This window comes from Gouania willdenowi, chromosome 8, assembly GCF_900634775.1.
Source record: "Gouania willdenowi chromosome 8, fGouWil2.1, whole genome shotgun sequence".
Classification (NCBI taxonomy): Eukaryota; Metazoa; Chordata; class Actinopteri; order Blenniiformes; family Gobiesocidae; genus Gouania; species Gouania willdenowi.
Genome location: NC_041051.1, coordinates 30,117,089 through 30,134,082, shown reverse-complemented (window position 1 = coordinate 30,134,082; position 16,994 = coordinate 30,117,089). Strand labels below are relative to the sequence as shown.

The window sequence follows — 16,994 nt, the reverse complement described above, 5'->3', positions numbered from 1 at the left end:
CGCCATCACTAGTGGCCGGAAATAATATCACGTGTGTCACACGGTCACACGCCCTCCACCGTGGTGACTGTTTGCTGATTAATCCGGTAACGGACGATGTTTCGTTGACCTTAACGGTCTGCGTTCAGTGAAACAGGAGCCGTCGACGTGCACACGGCCCGTGTATTATGAACACTGTCCGCGTGACGCTCCGCTTGCGCTCGTGGCTGTCGGTGAACGGACTCGTGGGGAAAAGTTTGTGTTTGTCCCGCATGATGGCGAGCAGCGGCGGCACGCGCGAGCCGCTGCGCGCGTTCAGGACCAAGGAGAGCCGCAGCAAGCGCGGGGACGCGCACGGACCCGCAATCGTGTACGCGCAGGTGGTCGGAGCAGGTAGTAGAGATAACGCTGCGTCTCTGTACGTGTTCTCCGAGTTCAACAGGTACACACACACGCACAACATGTAAACACAGGTGCACACACACGTAAACACGTACACACACGCAATGCCAAACAGTGCAATTAAAAGTTAAAATAAATATGAAATTTTCAGTCCAAGGATGGTTTGGTTTTATTGTCAGTAACACAAATCTTAAAACCAAAGAACACAACGTGCAAACAGCCACTGTATCATTATATAAAATAGAGCAAGAATTAAAATAAAATAAATATCTGCAGAAAATTAGCAGGTATAGTTACAGATTTTTAATATTGATGTTCAATTACGATGAAACATGTACAGTGGTTGTAAACGGTGTGTTTTACGTTTATTATACCTTTTTAAATTATTATGAAAAAAATTAAAATGGGCGGTGCAGTTTAGCAGCCGTCCAGCAGATGTCGCCATAGGTGGCCGCCTGTGTTGCCTGTCGGGAAGGCCGGCCCTGCGTGCACAGTTAGTGTGTGTGCACGCACCTCAGCTTAAGCAGGGTTTAAATGTACTTTATAGATAAACTGTTTTTAAAAAAAAAAAAAAATCTGATTCATTGATTAATCAATTAAATTATTGACTCATTAATCAAATATGAAAATAATCATTAGTTGCAGCTCTAAACTCTATAATGTCTATCTTTTTATCAATGCCTCTATAAAGCTCTAGTCTCTGTACCTCTGTAAAGCTATATGTATGTATATTTCTAAATCTTTCTTTGTGTGTGTGTGTGTGTGTGTGTGTGTATGTGTGTGTGTGTGTGTGTGTGTGTGTGTCAGATATTTGTTCAACTGTGGTGAAGGCACGCAGAGGCTGATGCAGGAACATAAGTAAGACACACGCGTTGATTCTTCTCCATTCGTGCGTGAGTGCTAACGTGTCTGCTAATGCTAACGTGTCCATCCCTCAGGTTGAAAGCCGCTCGCTTGGACAACATCTTCCTGACCAGACTGAGTTGGGAGAACGTGGGAGGACTGTCAGGTAGTGCAGTGCGATAGCTAGATTTATACATATATCCTGATAACGATATGTGTGTGAGGCTGCTAATGAAGGCTGGACTGAAAGCGTTAAAGTGTTCAGACGTGTGTGTTACTCAGAGGTCAGCTGTTGTAGATCAGCTCACAGACATGACACAGACAGACAACATGTTTCTGACTCACATTACACAGATAAAAAAAACTAACTCACATAAAATGTGTAAATGATATGACGACAGCAGCTCAGAGGTTAATGTATGAATGTATTGCGTTATTTTGGTAGTGTGCCTCATAAATCCATAGAATATTAAATCAACTATGTAGAAACGTACGTTCGTGCCGTGGATTCTGACGTACAAGCGTTTCTGGGCGTACGTACCTTTTGTACATGAGGCCCCAGCCCACTGCATTATCAGCGACGCCATGTAGAAGTCGTTATTAAGTCTGTGATTCTCAACATGTGGCTCTTTGTCTAAATTTGAATGATTTTTAACCCCTTTTTCAAACTTCCTTTGTCCAATTTTTGCCCCTTTTGCCAATAAATATCCTTTTTTTCTACTTTTTTATCCATTTTTGCAAGTTCTTTTTGACACTTATCAAATTTTTGTCCTTTCTTTGGCCACTTTTCATCCAAATAAGCAGTAACTTTTGACCAATAAATACCACTTGTTTCCCTTTTCCCCTACATTTTGTTCAACATTTTTGCCCTTTTTCACTATTCTTTGTTGCATTTTGCCCATTTAAGCCATCCTTTACCATTACATACCACCTGGTTTCTCTTTATTTGCCCATTTATTGGCCACTCTTGACTGTTTTTGGCCCATTTCAGTCACTTTTCACTCTTTTCTTTTGGTCACCATGATACCATGGTGGACCGGCCCACTTTGGGTCGACGGCCCACTGGGTTGATGCCCGGCATGTCACATGACCAGTCCACCCCTGGCAGGAGATAAATGCACAATTCCATACGTTTGCAGCTATTTTGCTTGGCAGAGTCATATTGGCTGTAGTGACACAGTTTGTGTTGTGTTTCAGGGATGATTCTGACCTTAAAGGACACCGGCGTCCCAGAGTGTGTCCTCTCTGGACCTCCACAGCTGGTGAGACACACACACACACACAATAGGAGATGTTTAATTCAACCTCTGATTACGGCTCTTTTCCAACCACAGGAGAACTACCTGAGTGCCATCAAGTCGTTTTCTGGACCTCTGCACGACATCAAACTGTGTACGCCCAGCGTCGTCCTCCCAGTCATCACACTGGGGGCGTTTGTGTGTCTAACCTGTGTTTTGTGCTCACAGCGGTGCGACCGTACACTGAGGGGGCGTACACGGATGAGACTATGACGGTTTACCAAGTGCCCATATTTGGTGAGTTCATAAGTTCTGCTCCTTTAAATGAATTACAATTCAGACATGTGACTTATAGCCCAGTGCGACTTATTTCTTCATTTTTGGAAATCAACTGGAACTTTGTGTGACATGTATAGTCAATGTTTTTGTCTGCCTTTTTAAATAATTTCCTCAAAAGCGAACTCGAAGAACGACGGACAAAAAGAGTCCCAGAGGTCGCCCGGAAACTCGCCCTCTCCGAGTTCTCCAAGGAGAGACGAGGACACGGGTGAGGATATCATTATAGGACTCAGAGTGTAAGGTTGTGAAGAGGATAAATAACAATAAAGCAAGTCAACATGGTTTTTGACAGGTTATTTTAAATAAAATGTTCAAAATGAACAGTTCAGTTTTTCAAAATAAGAGCTCAGGTGAACTGTGTTGTGTTTGCAGATGAGCAAAGGACGGCTGTCAGAGACTCGTCGTTAGTGGTGGCGTTTGTTTGTAAGGTGGGACGCTCAATTACAGACATGGGCATCAATAAAACAGCAAAAAAACTACAAACAGACAGAAAAATACAAAAGGACAAAAAAAAAAAACTGACTTCACACGAAATGACAAAAAAACTAGACAAAATGATTCCACAAACACACAAAATAACTAAAGCACACAATATGACTAAAATAAATGAAAAAACGACAACAAAAATACACAAAACGACTCCAGTAACAACAAAACCACACAAATAGAGAGAAAAATATCTAAAAATACTACAAAAATACACGATTCCAATACACGAAACAACTACAAAAGCACGCACCATGACAAAAAATTATAAAAAATGACACAAAAAGTACATAAAAAAGACTGAATTAAACACACAAAATGACCTAAAAGTATTAGTAATGTCGACAAAAATACACAAAACAACGACAAAAACCCAAACTTGAGAGAAAAGTAAACAAAAAGACTCAAAAAACACACAATGACAACAAACAAGACAGAATGATTCCTAAAACACACAATATGACTAAAAAAATGTGAAAAACAACCACAGAAATACACAAAATGACTCCAAAATTACACCAAATAATAAAACTGCACAAAATGAGAGAAAAATATACCAAACAACAATAAAAATACACATGACTTCAATACACGAAACAACTACAAAAGCACGCAAAATGACTAAAGGTAGGGATGTAACGATTAATCGTAAGGCAGTTAAAAATCGATTCATAGGTATAACGATTCACATCGATGCTGTGAAAATTGAATCGCAGTACTTTTTTTAACTGCTACCCAGAAGTGTTGGTGGCGAGCGAAATCTACTAATACTTTCTTTCTGGCCATCTTCTACTTTTAAACATGTTCATAAATGATTCCTTAACCCTTTAGCACCGAAAGAATATCTGTAATATTACGTGAATATCTGTAAAAGTCACGTTTTTCTATTAGCTCTGTCTGCTAGCGCGTAGCATCTCTTCTTCACTGCAAAATATCTGCATGCCAACCGACCACTGGGTTACCAGCGCCCTCTGCTGGTTCAAACAAATATCTGACCTAAATACAGTAAAATGACTGTTTTTTAAGTCCAATTGTTAAGGCACAAAAACATTTTCAGTTGCACTTTCAAAAAGAAAAAGAACTATTATGCAGTTTTGTATTGTTTACTATAGAACCAGAATTTAAATAATAATCTTTGTGTTTGAAAAATATTTCCACTTCTTAGATTCTGGCCCCTAGCGGCTGATCGTACCTGTCACTGTGGTCCTCATCACTCCCATAAAGCTGTGTGTGTGTGTGTGTGTGTGTGTGTGTGTGTGTGTGTGTGTGTGTGTGTGTGTGTGTGTGTGTGTGTGTGTGTGTGTGTGTGTGTGTGTGTGTGTGTGTGTGTGTGTGTGTGTGTGTGTGTGTGTGTGTGTGTGTGTGTGTGTGTGTGTGTGTGTGTGTGTGTGTGTGTAACATTGCGTTCACAGCTTCACCCAAAGAAAGGAAACTTCCTGGTTGCTCAGGCGAAGGAGCTCGGCCTTCCTGTGTACGTATCATCCTCTGCTCCACATTTTCACACACGTTTTTAAAAATGGATAAATCATGTCTATCATCTTAATTGAATTGTAATTGAGTTCAGATAATTGACTTTGTAATTGTCATAAAACTGGTAAACCATGTTACAGTTCTATGGCTTACACACATGTAGTTAACAATGATTAAAACATGTTTCATATCAAGTTTTCCTACTACCTGTGAGGGAATCTTCACACCCATACAGGTGGTAAGGGTTAGAAGAGTTGGGATGTAATAGAATTTATTTAAAGTAAAATAATAATAATTATAATTAAAAAAAAAATAAATGTTTAAATAGGGACGATACAAAGAGTAACAATACTGTACTGATGTTTTGTACAAAGTGTTCATTTAGCTATTGCTAAAATCTCTTGTCCCTATTTGGGTTTTTACATGATGTTATAATCAATGCACTAGCATTTTAAATGTAAAGATGCTAAAACTATAACATATAACAAACATATAAAACATAAAAAAGCACATACAATCATCACAACAAAGCACTTTGGTCCCATGTGGGCTGTTTTTTAGCGTTATATAAATAAAAGTTAGCAAAATTGTGATTTTACTAACTTTAGTAATTGAGAAAATAATTGTAATTGACTTTCAGTGGAAAAATAATAATTGTAATTTGATTGTTATCAGAAAAAACTACAGTCACCGTAATTGTGAATAAATTGTAATCGAATATGAATAATTGAAAACTTAATTGAATGTTAATTTTCTTTTTAAATTATTTTTTTACTCTATTATTTTCATTAATATTTATTCATTTATTTGTTTTTTTTAATTCTTTATTTGTGTTAATGGAATGTAATGACACTTGCCCATGACCCTGCTTTCATGTTAAAGTCTGTGTAAAGCAAATTCTGACATTTTCTTCTAAACACATTAAATACGTCATAAATGTATTTTCTTAAAACATGCAAAAATCCATTAAACCATTTATAATGTAATTGTGGAGCAAGGCTTAAAAAACTGTATTTCTGATTTCTGTGTTCAGGATTTAATGGGCGGGTCAGAAATCAGGGACGCGTTACGTAACGCAACCATCATTAGCATAAACCCGACCCTGCTGCTGAAGCACACCAAACTTCGCCGCCCTCCAGCGGGCGCAATTCGGCCCCTAGCCGAAAACAAACCACATATTTGGACTCAGGAATAAAACGCGTCCGCTGGTGCCACATTTCCCATGAAATTACCAAGTTTATCCACCGCAATTTTGTTTTTCACCTCTAACGGGTGCAGTTTTGACTCTACCCGGGAGGAATGCACATTTTCGGACTTGGACTTTCCGCTGTTATCTCGTTTGGCCCAATCCGAGCACTTTTGGAAGCACTATTGACGCTGCAGCCACTTTCACAGTGCTCTCTCCCATAGACACAGTAAGGAGGCGTGCCCTTCCTGTGCGTGGGCGTGGTTCCAGTGCCTCTAACGAACACGCCCCCAGCATTTCAGACCAAAGAGACCTAATTTTAGGTCTTAGTGTATCTTAGCATTTTTTTTTTTTTTTTTCATTTTTCAAATTTGGCTCAGTGGTCAATGACACATGTTTCTGTGGTGTGACAAACTCATAACACACATTAATTTGTGCATTACGCGGACTTTAAGTTTAAATGTTTGTACAGTGTTTATTTGAAAATAAAATGATTCGTGTGTGCGTGTGTGTGTAGTGGCACAGCAGCCATCGGCCCGCTGGTTTCGACCCTGAAATCCGGGAAGTGCGTTGTGTACAACGGGACGGAGGTAGGAAGCCACGCTCTGAACATTCCATGCACTCCGTCTGCATCCGTTTACTCTTTTGGTTCCTTTCAGATCCGACCCGAGCAGGTGTGCACTCCCACCGACCCTGGCCCCGCCTTCCTGGTGGTGGAGTGTCCATCGGAGGCGTTCGTCCACGCCGTTTGCACCAATCAGCAGCTGAGCAGGTGACGGTGCTCGTGAGACGTGAGCTCAGTGTTTATTTAGTCTGAACCGTCATCTTTTCTTGTTTTCAGGTACCAGACGGGACAGGGCGAGGACGCGGCGGTGCTGGTTGTCCACATGACGCCGGAGTCGGTGCTGAACACGGATCAGTACAAGCAGTGGATGGAGAGGTTGGTTTTCAAAGTAAAATACAAACAAAAAGACAGGATTCAATCACACAGTGTTTATTCATGGGAACATGTTGGGAAAAAAAAATTGTTTGCACATAAAGTCTTTCTGTTTTATAAAGTCTCTCATTTTTCATTTCTGCACCAGTGTACACATTTTCCTTTTGTTTTCCTTTTATCGTCTTTCCATAATCAGACGTTATTACAGGCTATTAAACTTCCTAAATTGGGCTTAATATGATTAATGGAGGTAATTATCATTAATTTCATATTTATATGCAGCAGAAATGCAAAGAAACAAACGCATGCTGTTATTTGACATTCAGCCGTTTCCAACGCTTGTTAAAGCCAACATGAGCCCGTTTGTTTTACAGTGAAAAATGTGGAGGAAATGTGTGATATTGTCTCTCAACAACATGTTTAGGTGTTAGTTTTGTCTGTCATTTAATCATTTTCATTTCAGAAAGTGAAGTCTGTCATATCACCTCATATTATGTCCGATTTTATTTGTGAGAATTGATATTTCTGTCCCATTTACGAAGACAAATTGTGTGTAAATGTGTGATATTTTCCCAAAACATGATGTAAGGATATATTCAGTGTGAGATTACATTTTCTGCTTTAAAAAATAGCAAAATAAGAGTGTTGCCATTTCTGTTTCAGGAACTCAACTGTATTTTCCGTTTGTTTTCCGTGTGTGCGCGCAGGTTCCCGCCCTCCACTGAACACCTGATCCTCAACGAGCACGTGTCCACGTCCCACAACGTTCGCAGCCACAAGATCCAGAGCCAGCTCGGCATGATCCACCCCGACATCTTCCCCCAGCTGAAGGCCTACACAGCCAAAGTAACCAGACCAATCAGGAGCTCTCTTACTAGGCTGTGCTCCCAGTGTGTACAAAGCTCAGCTCCACCTGAGTGGAGGTGTGGGAACATTTGGAACCTTAAAGTTCCTGGTCTTTTTCCTTCTACAGGATCCTGGGGCGGCCTTACACATTCCCAACGTGAGAGCCGAGTGTCTCCTGAAGTTCCAGTTCCGACCGGTCATGGAGTGGCAGAGGTTGGTTTGATCTTTACTTTCACCCATTTTTCCTTCAGTTCTGCAGCTTTGTGTCCTTTCTGTAGAGACGCCATTCTTTCCTGCAGCTCAGAGGAGTTCGTGAAGGAGGCGTCTGAGGTCCCCAATTTCCTTGAAGAAGTGGAGGCGTGTGAGAGGATTCGCTCGGACGCTTCAGAGCAACACGGTCGGTGTTAGCAGCACTGGGTGAAAGGCTGGGTTGGAAATGTCACACATTGACTTTAATGGAAACATGTCATTATGCAGCAGATACACGTTCCAGTGAAACATGGGGGTTAGTTTGTGTTTTGTTTGTTTTGCAGCAGAAGGAGAAAAATATCCCGAGGTGGTGTTTCTGGGGACGGGATCGGCTCTTCCGATGAAGATCAGGAACGTCAGCGGCACTTTGGTGAACATCAGGTAGGAACTCGGATTTTCTGTTACCACGGGAAACAAAACAGAAAGTTTAACATGAAATTGTTAAACCCTGAAACGGAGTTTGGGAAATGTTGAAACGTAAAAAGCCTTGCACACTAACTTCATATAATGCTTATAAGTCTGTGTAAAGCAAATTCAGCAATTTGTCTTCTATACACATTAAATAGGTCATAAATGTATTTTCTTAAAACATGTACAGTAAAAAGCCATTCAACCATTTATAATGTAATTGTGGAGCTCGGCTTCACAAACTGTGTTTCAAACTTCTGTGTTTAGGATTTAATGGGCGGGTCATAAATCATAGACGCGTTACGTAACAGAGCTATCATTAGCATTAACCGGACCCTGCTGCTGAAGCACACCAAACTACCGCAACCTCCAGCGGGCTCAGTTCGACCCCGAGTCAAAAACAAACCACATATTTGGACGCTGGTGCCAGATTTTCTATGAAATAGGGACTTTTTTTGCACCGCAGTTGTCTTTCGCCTCTAGCAGGGGCAGTTCTGACTATACATGGGAGGGATTCACATATTCAGACTCAGGCGGAGCAGACCTTTCCATGTGGCCCGATTCGAGCACTTTTGGAAAACCAATCGGAGAAGCAGTATCGACGCTGGAGCCACTTTCACACTGCTCTCTCCCATAGACACAGTACACAGAGGCGGTGCCCTTCTCGCGCGTGGGCGTGGTTCCAGGACCTCCAACTGACACGCCCCCAGCGTTTCAGAGCAGAGAGAAGTGCTTGTTTTTCCATCATTTTGAGACCTATTTTTATACACTTTGTGATTTTTTTCATCTTTTAAAATTGGCTCAGTGGTCAATGTTTCTGTGGTGTGACAAACTCATAACATACATTTATTTCTGCTTTACTCGGACTTTAAGGAGCATTCACACCGAACGTGACTGAAGCGATTAGATTACATTTAAAATCAATATAAATGACGCACATCAAGCAACCTCCCTTCAAGCAACACGACTTGCACGTTTCCGGTGACTTGGTCATGCGCGACCCAGTCACTCAAAGTTGAAAAATGTGAACTTTTCAAGCGACTTTAAGCAACAACTCCCCTGGCCGTTACTGTCTGTAGAGCCAAGGCAGCAGCTCCGTGAATACACTTATATTCAGAGTGAACTCATCCTTTACTTACGCCGTAGGTTGATTATTTAAACCGTAAAAGCGGCGCCGTCTATGATACGTGCTGTAAAAGTATGGCAGTCGAAGAAGTGATCAGCCCTCTCCATGCAGCAGCCCTCTCACCGCTGCTGTCACCGGCTCCGCAGATGCACACTGTTCCCTGTCATCACACCACTGGAGCGAAAAGCGCCACTCATCACGATCGATTTAAGCGACTGTAGTCGCTTCAGTCGCGTTCGGTGTGAACGCACCTTTAATCTGCTGATTTACCTGCTGCACACTCATTGGAGGAAAGTCAACCTGATTAATCTGTGTGTGTGTCGCTCACAGCTCAACTCAGTCGCTGCTGCTCGACTGCGGCGAGGGAACGTTCGGTCAGCTCTGCAGACACTACGGCGACGGCGTGGACGAAGCTTTGTCCAAGATCTCCACCGTCTTCATCTCACACCTGCACGCCGACCATCACACGGTAAGAAGCTGCAGCAGCCTGTGGGCAAGGTGACGGACGGATGGTCAGTGTCTGTTTTGGACAAAAAACTATAGGCTGTTTGCTTTTCGTTGTTTAATTGAAAAACTAAAATTCAAATTCAAGGAATATTTATTTATCAGGGTCAAGAAGGGATAAACAAGCATTTAAAAATCAGCTTGTTTCAAAAACCCAAAAAACAGAAATACCAGAGGACAGAAACAAAAAATTATGGTGACACCGGAAGTTTTTTGTTTTTTTAAATAAGAGCACATACATGAGGACGCTGCTGTTTTTCTGGTGCCAAAATATATGAATTATCTCTGTATTTATCCTGCTGTATTAAACCATTTTCTGTATAAAATCTCGCTGAAAAACTCCTACGCAATTCGCTGCGATATAATTATTTTGTTTTGCCTTTTTTAAAATGATTTTGTCGTGCGGTTCCAAAGACATTTTAAACAGCAGGGAAAATATAGAGATAATTAATATATTTTTACATATGTGCTCTTATTTTGAAAAGAACAACTTCCGGTGTCATGAGTTTACCTCCATACTGAGATTATAACCTAATACAATAAACAAATAAAACACGTGTCCGTTCACTTTGAAAACAAAAATAAACAAAAACGAATAATTTTTTTTTTAGCAAAAATTCATTTTCTGGTAGTGTGCATGTGCATATATGCGCAAATAAAATCTCAATACGATGCACACTCAGTACATGACTCAGGACTCATCATCATCATGAAAATGGGCGTTTTTTGTTTCTGTCCTCTAAAAATTCTGTTTTTGGAAACAAAAATTAAAAATCAACCAATTTTTAAGTGTTTGTTTATCCCTTCTTGACCCAGAAAATTCAACGACTTAATCATACACTGACCACGGCTGCTGCTCTGACTCTGATCCATGACTGTTGTCCTGGTGTTTCAGGGGCTGCTGATGCTGCTCTATCAGAGGGAGCGAGCGCTCGTAAGTTAGACACGCACGTCCGACGCGGCGGAGGAGGATGTTGTTTCTTTTTTCTCTCGTTGTGTTCTCGTCTCCAGGCGACTCTGAGAAAACCCTTCAGTCCTGTTTACCTGCTGGCTCCAGTGCAGCTCATGTCGTGGCTCAACCAGTATAACCACTCCTGTCAGGAGATCCTTCCTCACATCCAGTACGTCCACTAAAATCCTCAAGTTCACTGAGGGTCAATTATAATTGTAATCGCGTAATTGATCATTAATTACAGTTATTGCAGTAATTTGAAAAATCTGTGTGATCATCTAACTGAGCTTTACATGTTTTAATTTACATGATAAGTAGTAAAAGCAGCGACTCTTAAAACAAGTATTTTAATTCATAGTAAGATATAAAATTATAATATATTGATAAAGGCGATATTTCTATATCTCCAAAATAAAAAAGTCGATATGTCTCCCAGCCCTAGTACACATATAAAGATTTTCAGGTTTGAAAGAATAGTTTATTTTTGTTTTTCAGTTTAATTCCCAACAAGCTTCTGTCTGAAGACGCTGAGACGCCCCGACCGAGGACCGCAAACTTCATCCAGGGAATGCTGAGGCAGAACGACCTCCAGAGGGTCCGCAGACACCGGCTGACGTTCACACCTCTCTGATTGGTTCCCATGGCGACTTTGCTCACTGTGGTTTCCCTTCAGTTTCAGACGTGCGCGGTGCGTCACTGCAGGAACGCCTTTGGCTGCAGCTTCGTCCATCGCTCAGGCTGGAAACTGGTCTTCTCCGGGGACACCATGCCCTGCGACGCGCTGGTTCACATCGGTCAGTGATCAAAGTGCAGCCGACACTCCGGGGCGTCCCTGGGAGCCTTTTTGATGTCTGATTGATTCCCAGTGAAGCCTGTAGCTCGACAGAGCTGCTGGTTTTGAATAATTAATCAGACGCTGACGGAGCTCATTGACTCGTCTTAAACTGCTGGACTGGATTCAGTATCTGTTCGTTAGATCCTTCAAAGCCCCGTCATTTATTTCCTGTGGGATGAAAATCAGCTGAAGAGTTTGTTTATAGTCCATGTACCCTTCATTCTTTGGTTATTCCGTTTCAAAACCAAATCAAAATAACAAATTAACAGTGTGGTTATTTAGTTTTACTGACTTGAATCCAAAACAGAAACATCAAAAACCAGATAAGCATGTTTTAAAATGAAAATAATAATGGTGAAATCTTGTTCTGTTTGAGATATTTGGATATTTATGGGGAAAATTAGAGCGAGAGCTTAAGCACATATTTTACATTCTGTCAGAGTGAACAGAACCAGAACTGAAGTCCACTACACATGCTTTCCCTCCACAGGTCCTGGACCAGGTCTCCTCACACAATAGAAGTGTTTAGGATTTATTCCTGCTCATGTTTTCATTAAGTCTGTGGATGTTTGCGCTCGTAAAAAGCTGCTCAAGTTTTATGGTGTTATGGTTCAAATAGTATCCAAATAAACAGGTGACTGACTATCGACTGTGGGGTTGGTGTGAAGAACAATAGATGTTACAACTTCTCCCATTTGACACTTTTTCAAAAATAATTGTTTTAATACGATGAGCCACTAACTGCAGCCGTCAACACAGACCGAAGTTGATCACAAGAAACGAGGAGCACCAGTAGATTCATTACACCACCTCTGGTTCCTTTAATCACACATGATCTGCATACTTTTTGTAAAATCCCGTTTTTTCAAAAAATCTATTAATTTATGTAATAACGTTTAAATTCACCAGTTCATCAGTAATGTGGCTAACGCGTTAGTCCGACCCCGTCTGTGGGTCCCCTCTGTGTAGTGAGCTTAAAACATGAAGATCTCATCCATAATTTCCTCATTAATATCTAAATATCACTAGATTTTATTTTAAAACATAAAAATGCTGCTGGTCTGGTTTTTGATTTTTATGTATTTCTGTTTTGACTTTGTAAGTCAGTAAAACAAAATAACCACAACGTTTATTTGTTATTGTATACTGTTCTCGTAGGAGTTCTTATTATTTTTATTTTTCTTCCGCAACTCCTTTGTGGTGGAACTTCTCCTAGGCTGTTAATGCAGCACTAATATGTCATCTCATAGGGACAATGTCAAGGATGTGTCATCATTTTGGAGCCAAAATGTCAAGGTCAAGTGTCAAAAACCAAAATTTTCTTTATCTCTACGAATATGTATCATACAAGTTCGATTTATGAAAAGCTCATTTCAAGTGGAGTATTTTGTTTCATCAGTCAAAGTTCATGACGTCACAAAAAAATACTTTTTTTTTCTATAACTTGGCCACTGGTACCATTGAGCAACATTTCCTTTCTATGTGTGACCTTGACCTTCACTCAAGGTAATATTTAAGGTCAAGAACTCCTCAAAGTGAGACCTCAACGCTCAGCCAAAACAAAAATACACTTTTTTTTCCTATAACTTGGCCTCAGATTAAGAGACAGTGCTCAGACTGGTACCATTGAACATTATTTCCTTTCAGTGTGTGACCTTGACCTTTGTTCAAGGTCATATTAAAGGTCAAGGTCAGTCTTCTGTTTTTCCTGCTTTATTACTTTCAGTTTTATTAGTAAAAAGATCAAACTTGTCAACAAATCCAGATACAGGTTTTGCCTAGTTTGGATGATTCTTTACTTTTTAAAATAGAATAAAGAACAAACAGTGAGTCACACTTGTTGTGTTTGGTTTTTTTTTGTAGGAAAAGATGCGACTCTGCTGATCCACGAGGCGACGCTGGAGGACGAGCTGATAGAGGAAGCTGTGGAGAAGAGACACAGGTCACAGCTTTATTCATCCCACAGGATTCTCAGTCTCTGGGTTAAAGAGTCGAGTCTTTGTACTGAATCAGGACTCATGAACCTTAGATTCTTAGATTCATCCTCTTCAAAGCTGCTGCTCAGTAAACAAAAGACGTAAAGTCCTCAAAAATCACAGTAAACGACAGGATCAAAGGTTTCAGATGAATGCCGTCACTGGCAGGATCAGTGATTCATTATAGGACCCACGTAGCAGACTCGTGGAGACCCAACGATGTGACCAGAAGATTATTACTTTTTTCCTTTCACTGTCAATCTGTAAAAACGATAAATAAACCAAGAATGACTTCAGAGAACAGAGACGAGGCTCAGAAATCTGTTCAGGTGTTGACGAAGACTCGTGCGCTCTGTTTTCCCACAGCACGACCTCTCAGGCCATCAACATCGGCATGAGGATGAACGCCGGCTTCATCATGCTCAACCACTTCAGCCAGCGCTACGCCAAGATCCCGCTGTTCAGCGCCGACTTCACCGACCGCGTGGGAATATCCTTCGACCACATGAGGGTGAGATAGGCCCAGAGGTAGAGCAGGTCGTCTAACAATCGAAGGGTTGGGGGTTCGAATCCTGCTCTATCTGAGTCGTTGTCGTTGTGGCCTTGGGCAACAATTATCATATATGAATTGTGCACGAATGTTGGTGGTGGTCAGAGGTGGGAGGTGTGAAATGTCAGTCTGACCCAGGGCAGCTGTGGCTACATTGTAGCTTACCACCACCGACTGACTGATGTGAGTGACTGGTGTGAATGAATAATGGTTACCGTACGTGCTTTGAGTCTCCTCCAATAAAGGTGCTTTATTAATATCAATATATTTAAATTTGATTATATTATGTTTTCACTATTTCTCATGTTTCATTTATTTTTAAATCCTGTCGCACTTTGAGATTTGGTATCAAATGTATTACAAATAAAATATATTATTATTATTATTATTATTAAAGCTGAGTTAGATGATCACTGAGTGTGTCCTAACCCAGACCTTCCCCTAAAAAAGCCACACTACAGAAATCACTCGCACGTGCTGTCCCTTAGAGGAGAAAAGGCCAAATGTGGTGCACGTTGCACAGCTGTTTGTTAATAAATGTGTCAGAAATGCACAAAATCACTCAAAAAACATGAGGAATACAGAAAAATGCACAAAAGGACAACAAAAATACAGAAAACGCAGCAAAAACACAAAAAAGTGACTCCAAAAACACACAAAACTTATATAAAGATACATGGAATGACTCGAGTTTTCTATTGTGTCAATATAGAAAAAATTACAATATTTTGCTTATCGACGTTTTGAGAAAAAATCTATGAATTTTGGTCCATATTGCCCAGCCCTAGAGTGAGAGTCACGTTAGCTCCTCCTCACTTCTGTTCATCTCTTTATGTGATTTTACTTTATAACTTTATTGGGTATTTTATATCATTTTATATCATTTCTTTGGATGACAATATAAAAATAAGATGATTCACCTTTCAACAATTCAACAGTGGCAAAGAAAGAAAGAAAGAATGTCACACATTAGAAATAAATAAAGGAAAACCAACAAAACAAAACTAGAATTATAGTCACAATATTAGTGATATGGAAAATGAGATGAGAATATTATTAGTGAGGATGGTGAAAGATTAATACAGGGTTTTTCCAACTGTGGGGTCACCTGGATTTTAAATGGGGTCGCCTGAAATGTATAGTAATTTATTTAAAAAATAAATATAAGAATTCCATTTTTTTTCCTTCAATTTTTTAAATATTCTTTTTCAAATTAAAACACAGCACACAATTTATTCTATACATTCACTTTCTCAAATATAAATATAGCTCAAATAACGTGCAGTATAAAAAAAATATATATTTTTTGTATACATGCAAAAAAATATATCTGTAACACAGTATAACTAACATGGTCAAAAACGAGAAAAAAAATGTGTATATATATATAATTATTATCACTATTGACGCGCGTTTAACTTAACTCCATCCTCTTTTATTTTGAAAGGCCAGATGTAAAGAAATGCTGGTATAATCACAATCACTGCGTCCTTTTCTCTTTATTCATCTTTTTGTGCTTCACACATGCACAGTGACGCACTCACTCAAGGAGAACATGCAAACTACTCACTTAGCGCAGCAACTCATTAGCCATTGACTTCTTTTATTAGCACTGCTGCTAACCCTTCTGTAATTATAAAGTGTGAATAAATCCTCAATCAGTATCAGTTCTCTGTCCCAGTGAGTCCAGTAGTGAATAACTGTTAATATTCAGTCTGTGTTCAATCACTGTGTTAAAGTCTATGAAATCAGAGCGAGTTCTGCTGAAAATCTGAAAAAAAGTGACATTTTCTGTCTTTTTTTTCTTTCAGATTCGCTTCCAAGATTTCCGAGTCCTGCCCAAACTCGCTCCGGCTCTGAAAGCTCTGTTTGCAGAGGACATCGGTGAGATGGAGGAGCGCAGGGAGAAGAGGGAGCTCAGGAACCCTCGAGGACGCAGCGGCGAGGACGCCACCTCCACCACAGCCGCCGCCAAACGTGACGCAGAGGACACGTCGTCACAGGAGAGGAAGAGGCTGAAGAGCAGCTGATGATTTACACACAGTCAACTTTTATTTACATTCATGGCCTTTTTATTTAACTGAAGGACTCTTATTTACTGCTAAAATATGTAAAAACCTTTTTTGCCTCTTGTTGAATTTATTTTAAATGTGTTTTGGCAGAAAAATGATGAGAAATTGAATAAAAAGATTTATAAACCCTGGAATCTAAAAATGTCATAATTTTGAACAATCAGCCTCACAATGGCCCTCATTTATCAACTTTGCGTGAAAGCGGGTGCAAATTTAAGTGGACATTGTGTCGTACGACAGGACCAACGTCTGATTCATGAAACATCCATATCTGGCCAATCGCAGCGTACAAATGATCAGGTGTTGATAAATGCAGCGGCTGAGCTCGATCGTCATAAACTTGTTACTGCCTCCTGTTTCGGAGGCCCCGCCCACTAAGGTCAAACAAGGAAAAAGGCTTTTCCAAGATGAAAATCGTCATCTTCACATTTGTGTTTTTTGACCGTGTGAAAACTGAAATTTAGGAAGTGCGTTTGAACTCTGTGTAAGAGGATCAGCTACTGAGCAGATGAAGTCTGCCCCCCTGTGTGCACTGAGAACAACTTCACAGCAGAAATCCTGGAGACACACATGGATATGATGTTTATATTAGTCTC

General features: G+C 40.3%; 1 protein-coding gene across 2 annotated transcripts; it reads left to right on the top strand.

Annotated features, from left to right (window-relative positions):
- Nucleotides 1-25: 25 nt before the first annotated feature.
- elac2 (elaC ribonuclease Z 2) lies at nt 26-16,448 on the top strand. Of its 2 annotated transcripts, none has more exons than XM_028456035.1 (24): nt 26-421; nt 1,189-1,239; nt 1,320-1,390; nt 2,422-2,486; nt 2,559-2,616; nt 2,691-2,759; nt 2,920-3,009; nt 3,174-3,229; nt 4,700-4,758; nt 6,461-6,533; nt 6,603-6,715; nt 6,785-6,883; nt 7,588-7,726; nt 7,854-7,939; nt 8,005-8,123; nt 8,263-8,356; nt 9,840-9,978; nt 10,909-10,947; nt 11,025-11,134; nt 11,461-11,560; nt 11,639-11,759; nt 13,664-13,742; nt 14,143-14,287; nt 16,138-16,448. In XM_028456035.1, the coding sequence occupies exons 1-24, from the start codon at nt 168-170 to the stop codon at nt 16,354-16,356; spliced, it is 2,448 nt and encodes an 815-aa protein (XP_028311836.1). In that variant the 5' UTR covers nt 26-167; the 3' UTR covers nt 16,357-16,448. The 2 variants fall into 2 exon arrangements, with proteins under 2 accessions (XP_028311836.1, XP_028311835.1); XM_028456034.1 differs by having other exon boundaries at nt 8,260-8,356.
- The last annotated feature ends 546 nt before the right edge of the window (nt 16,449-16,994 follow it).

Bases quoted from the DNA above. Each gene is read 5' to 3' on its own strand.
- elac2 (XM_028456034.1), top strand. From the start codon at position 168: ATGAACACTGTCCGCGTGACGCTCCGCTTGCGCTCGTGGCTGTCGGTG. The intron at 422-1,188 runs GTACACACACAC...TGTGTGTGTCAG, and splicing joins GTGTTCTCCGAGTTCAACAG to ATATTTGTTCAACTGTGGTG. The intron at 3,230-4,699 runs GTGGGACGCTCA...TTGCGTTCACAG, and splicing joins TGGTGGCGTTTGTTTGTAAG to CTTCACCCAAAGAAAGGAAA.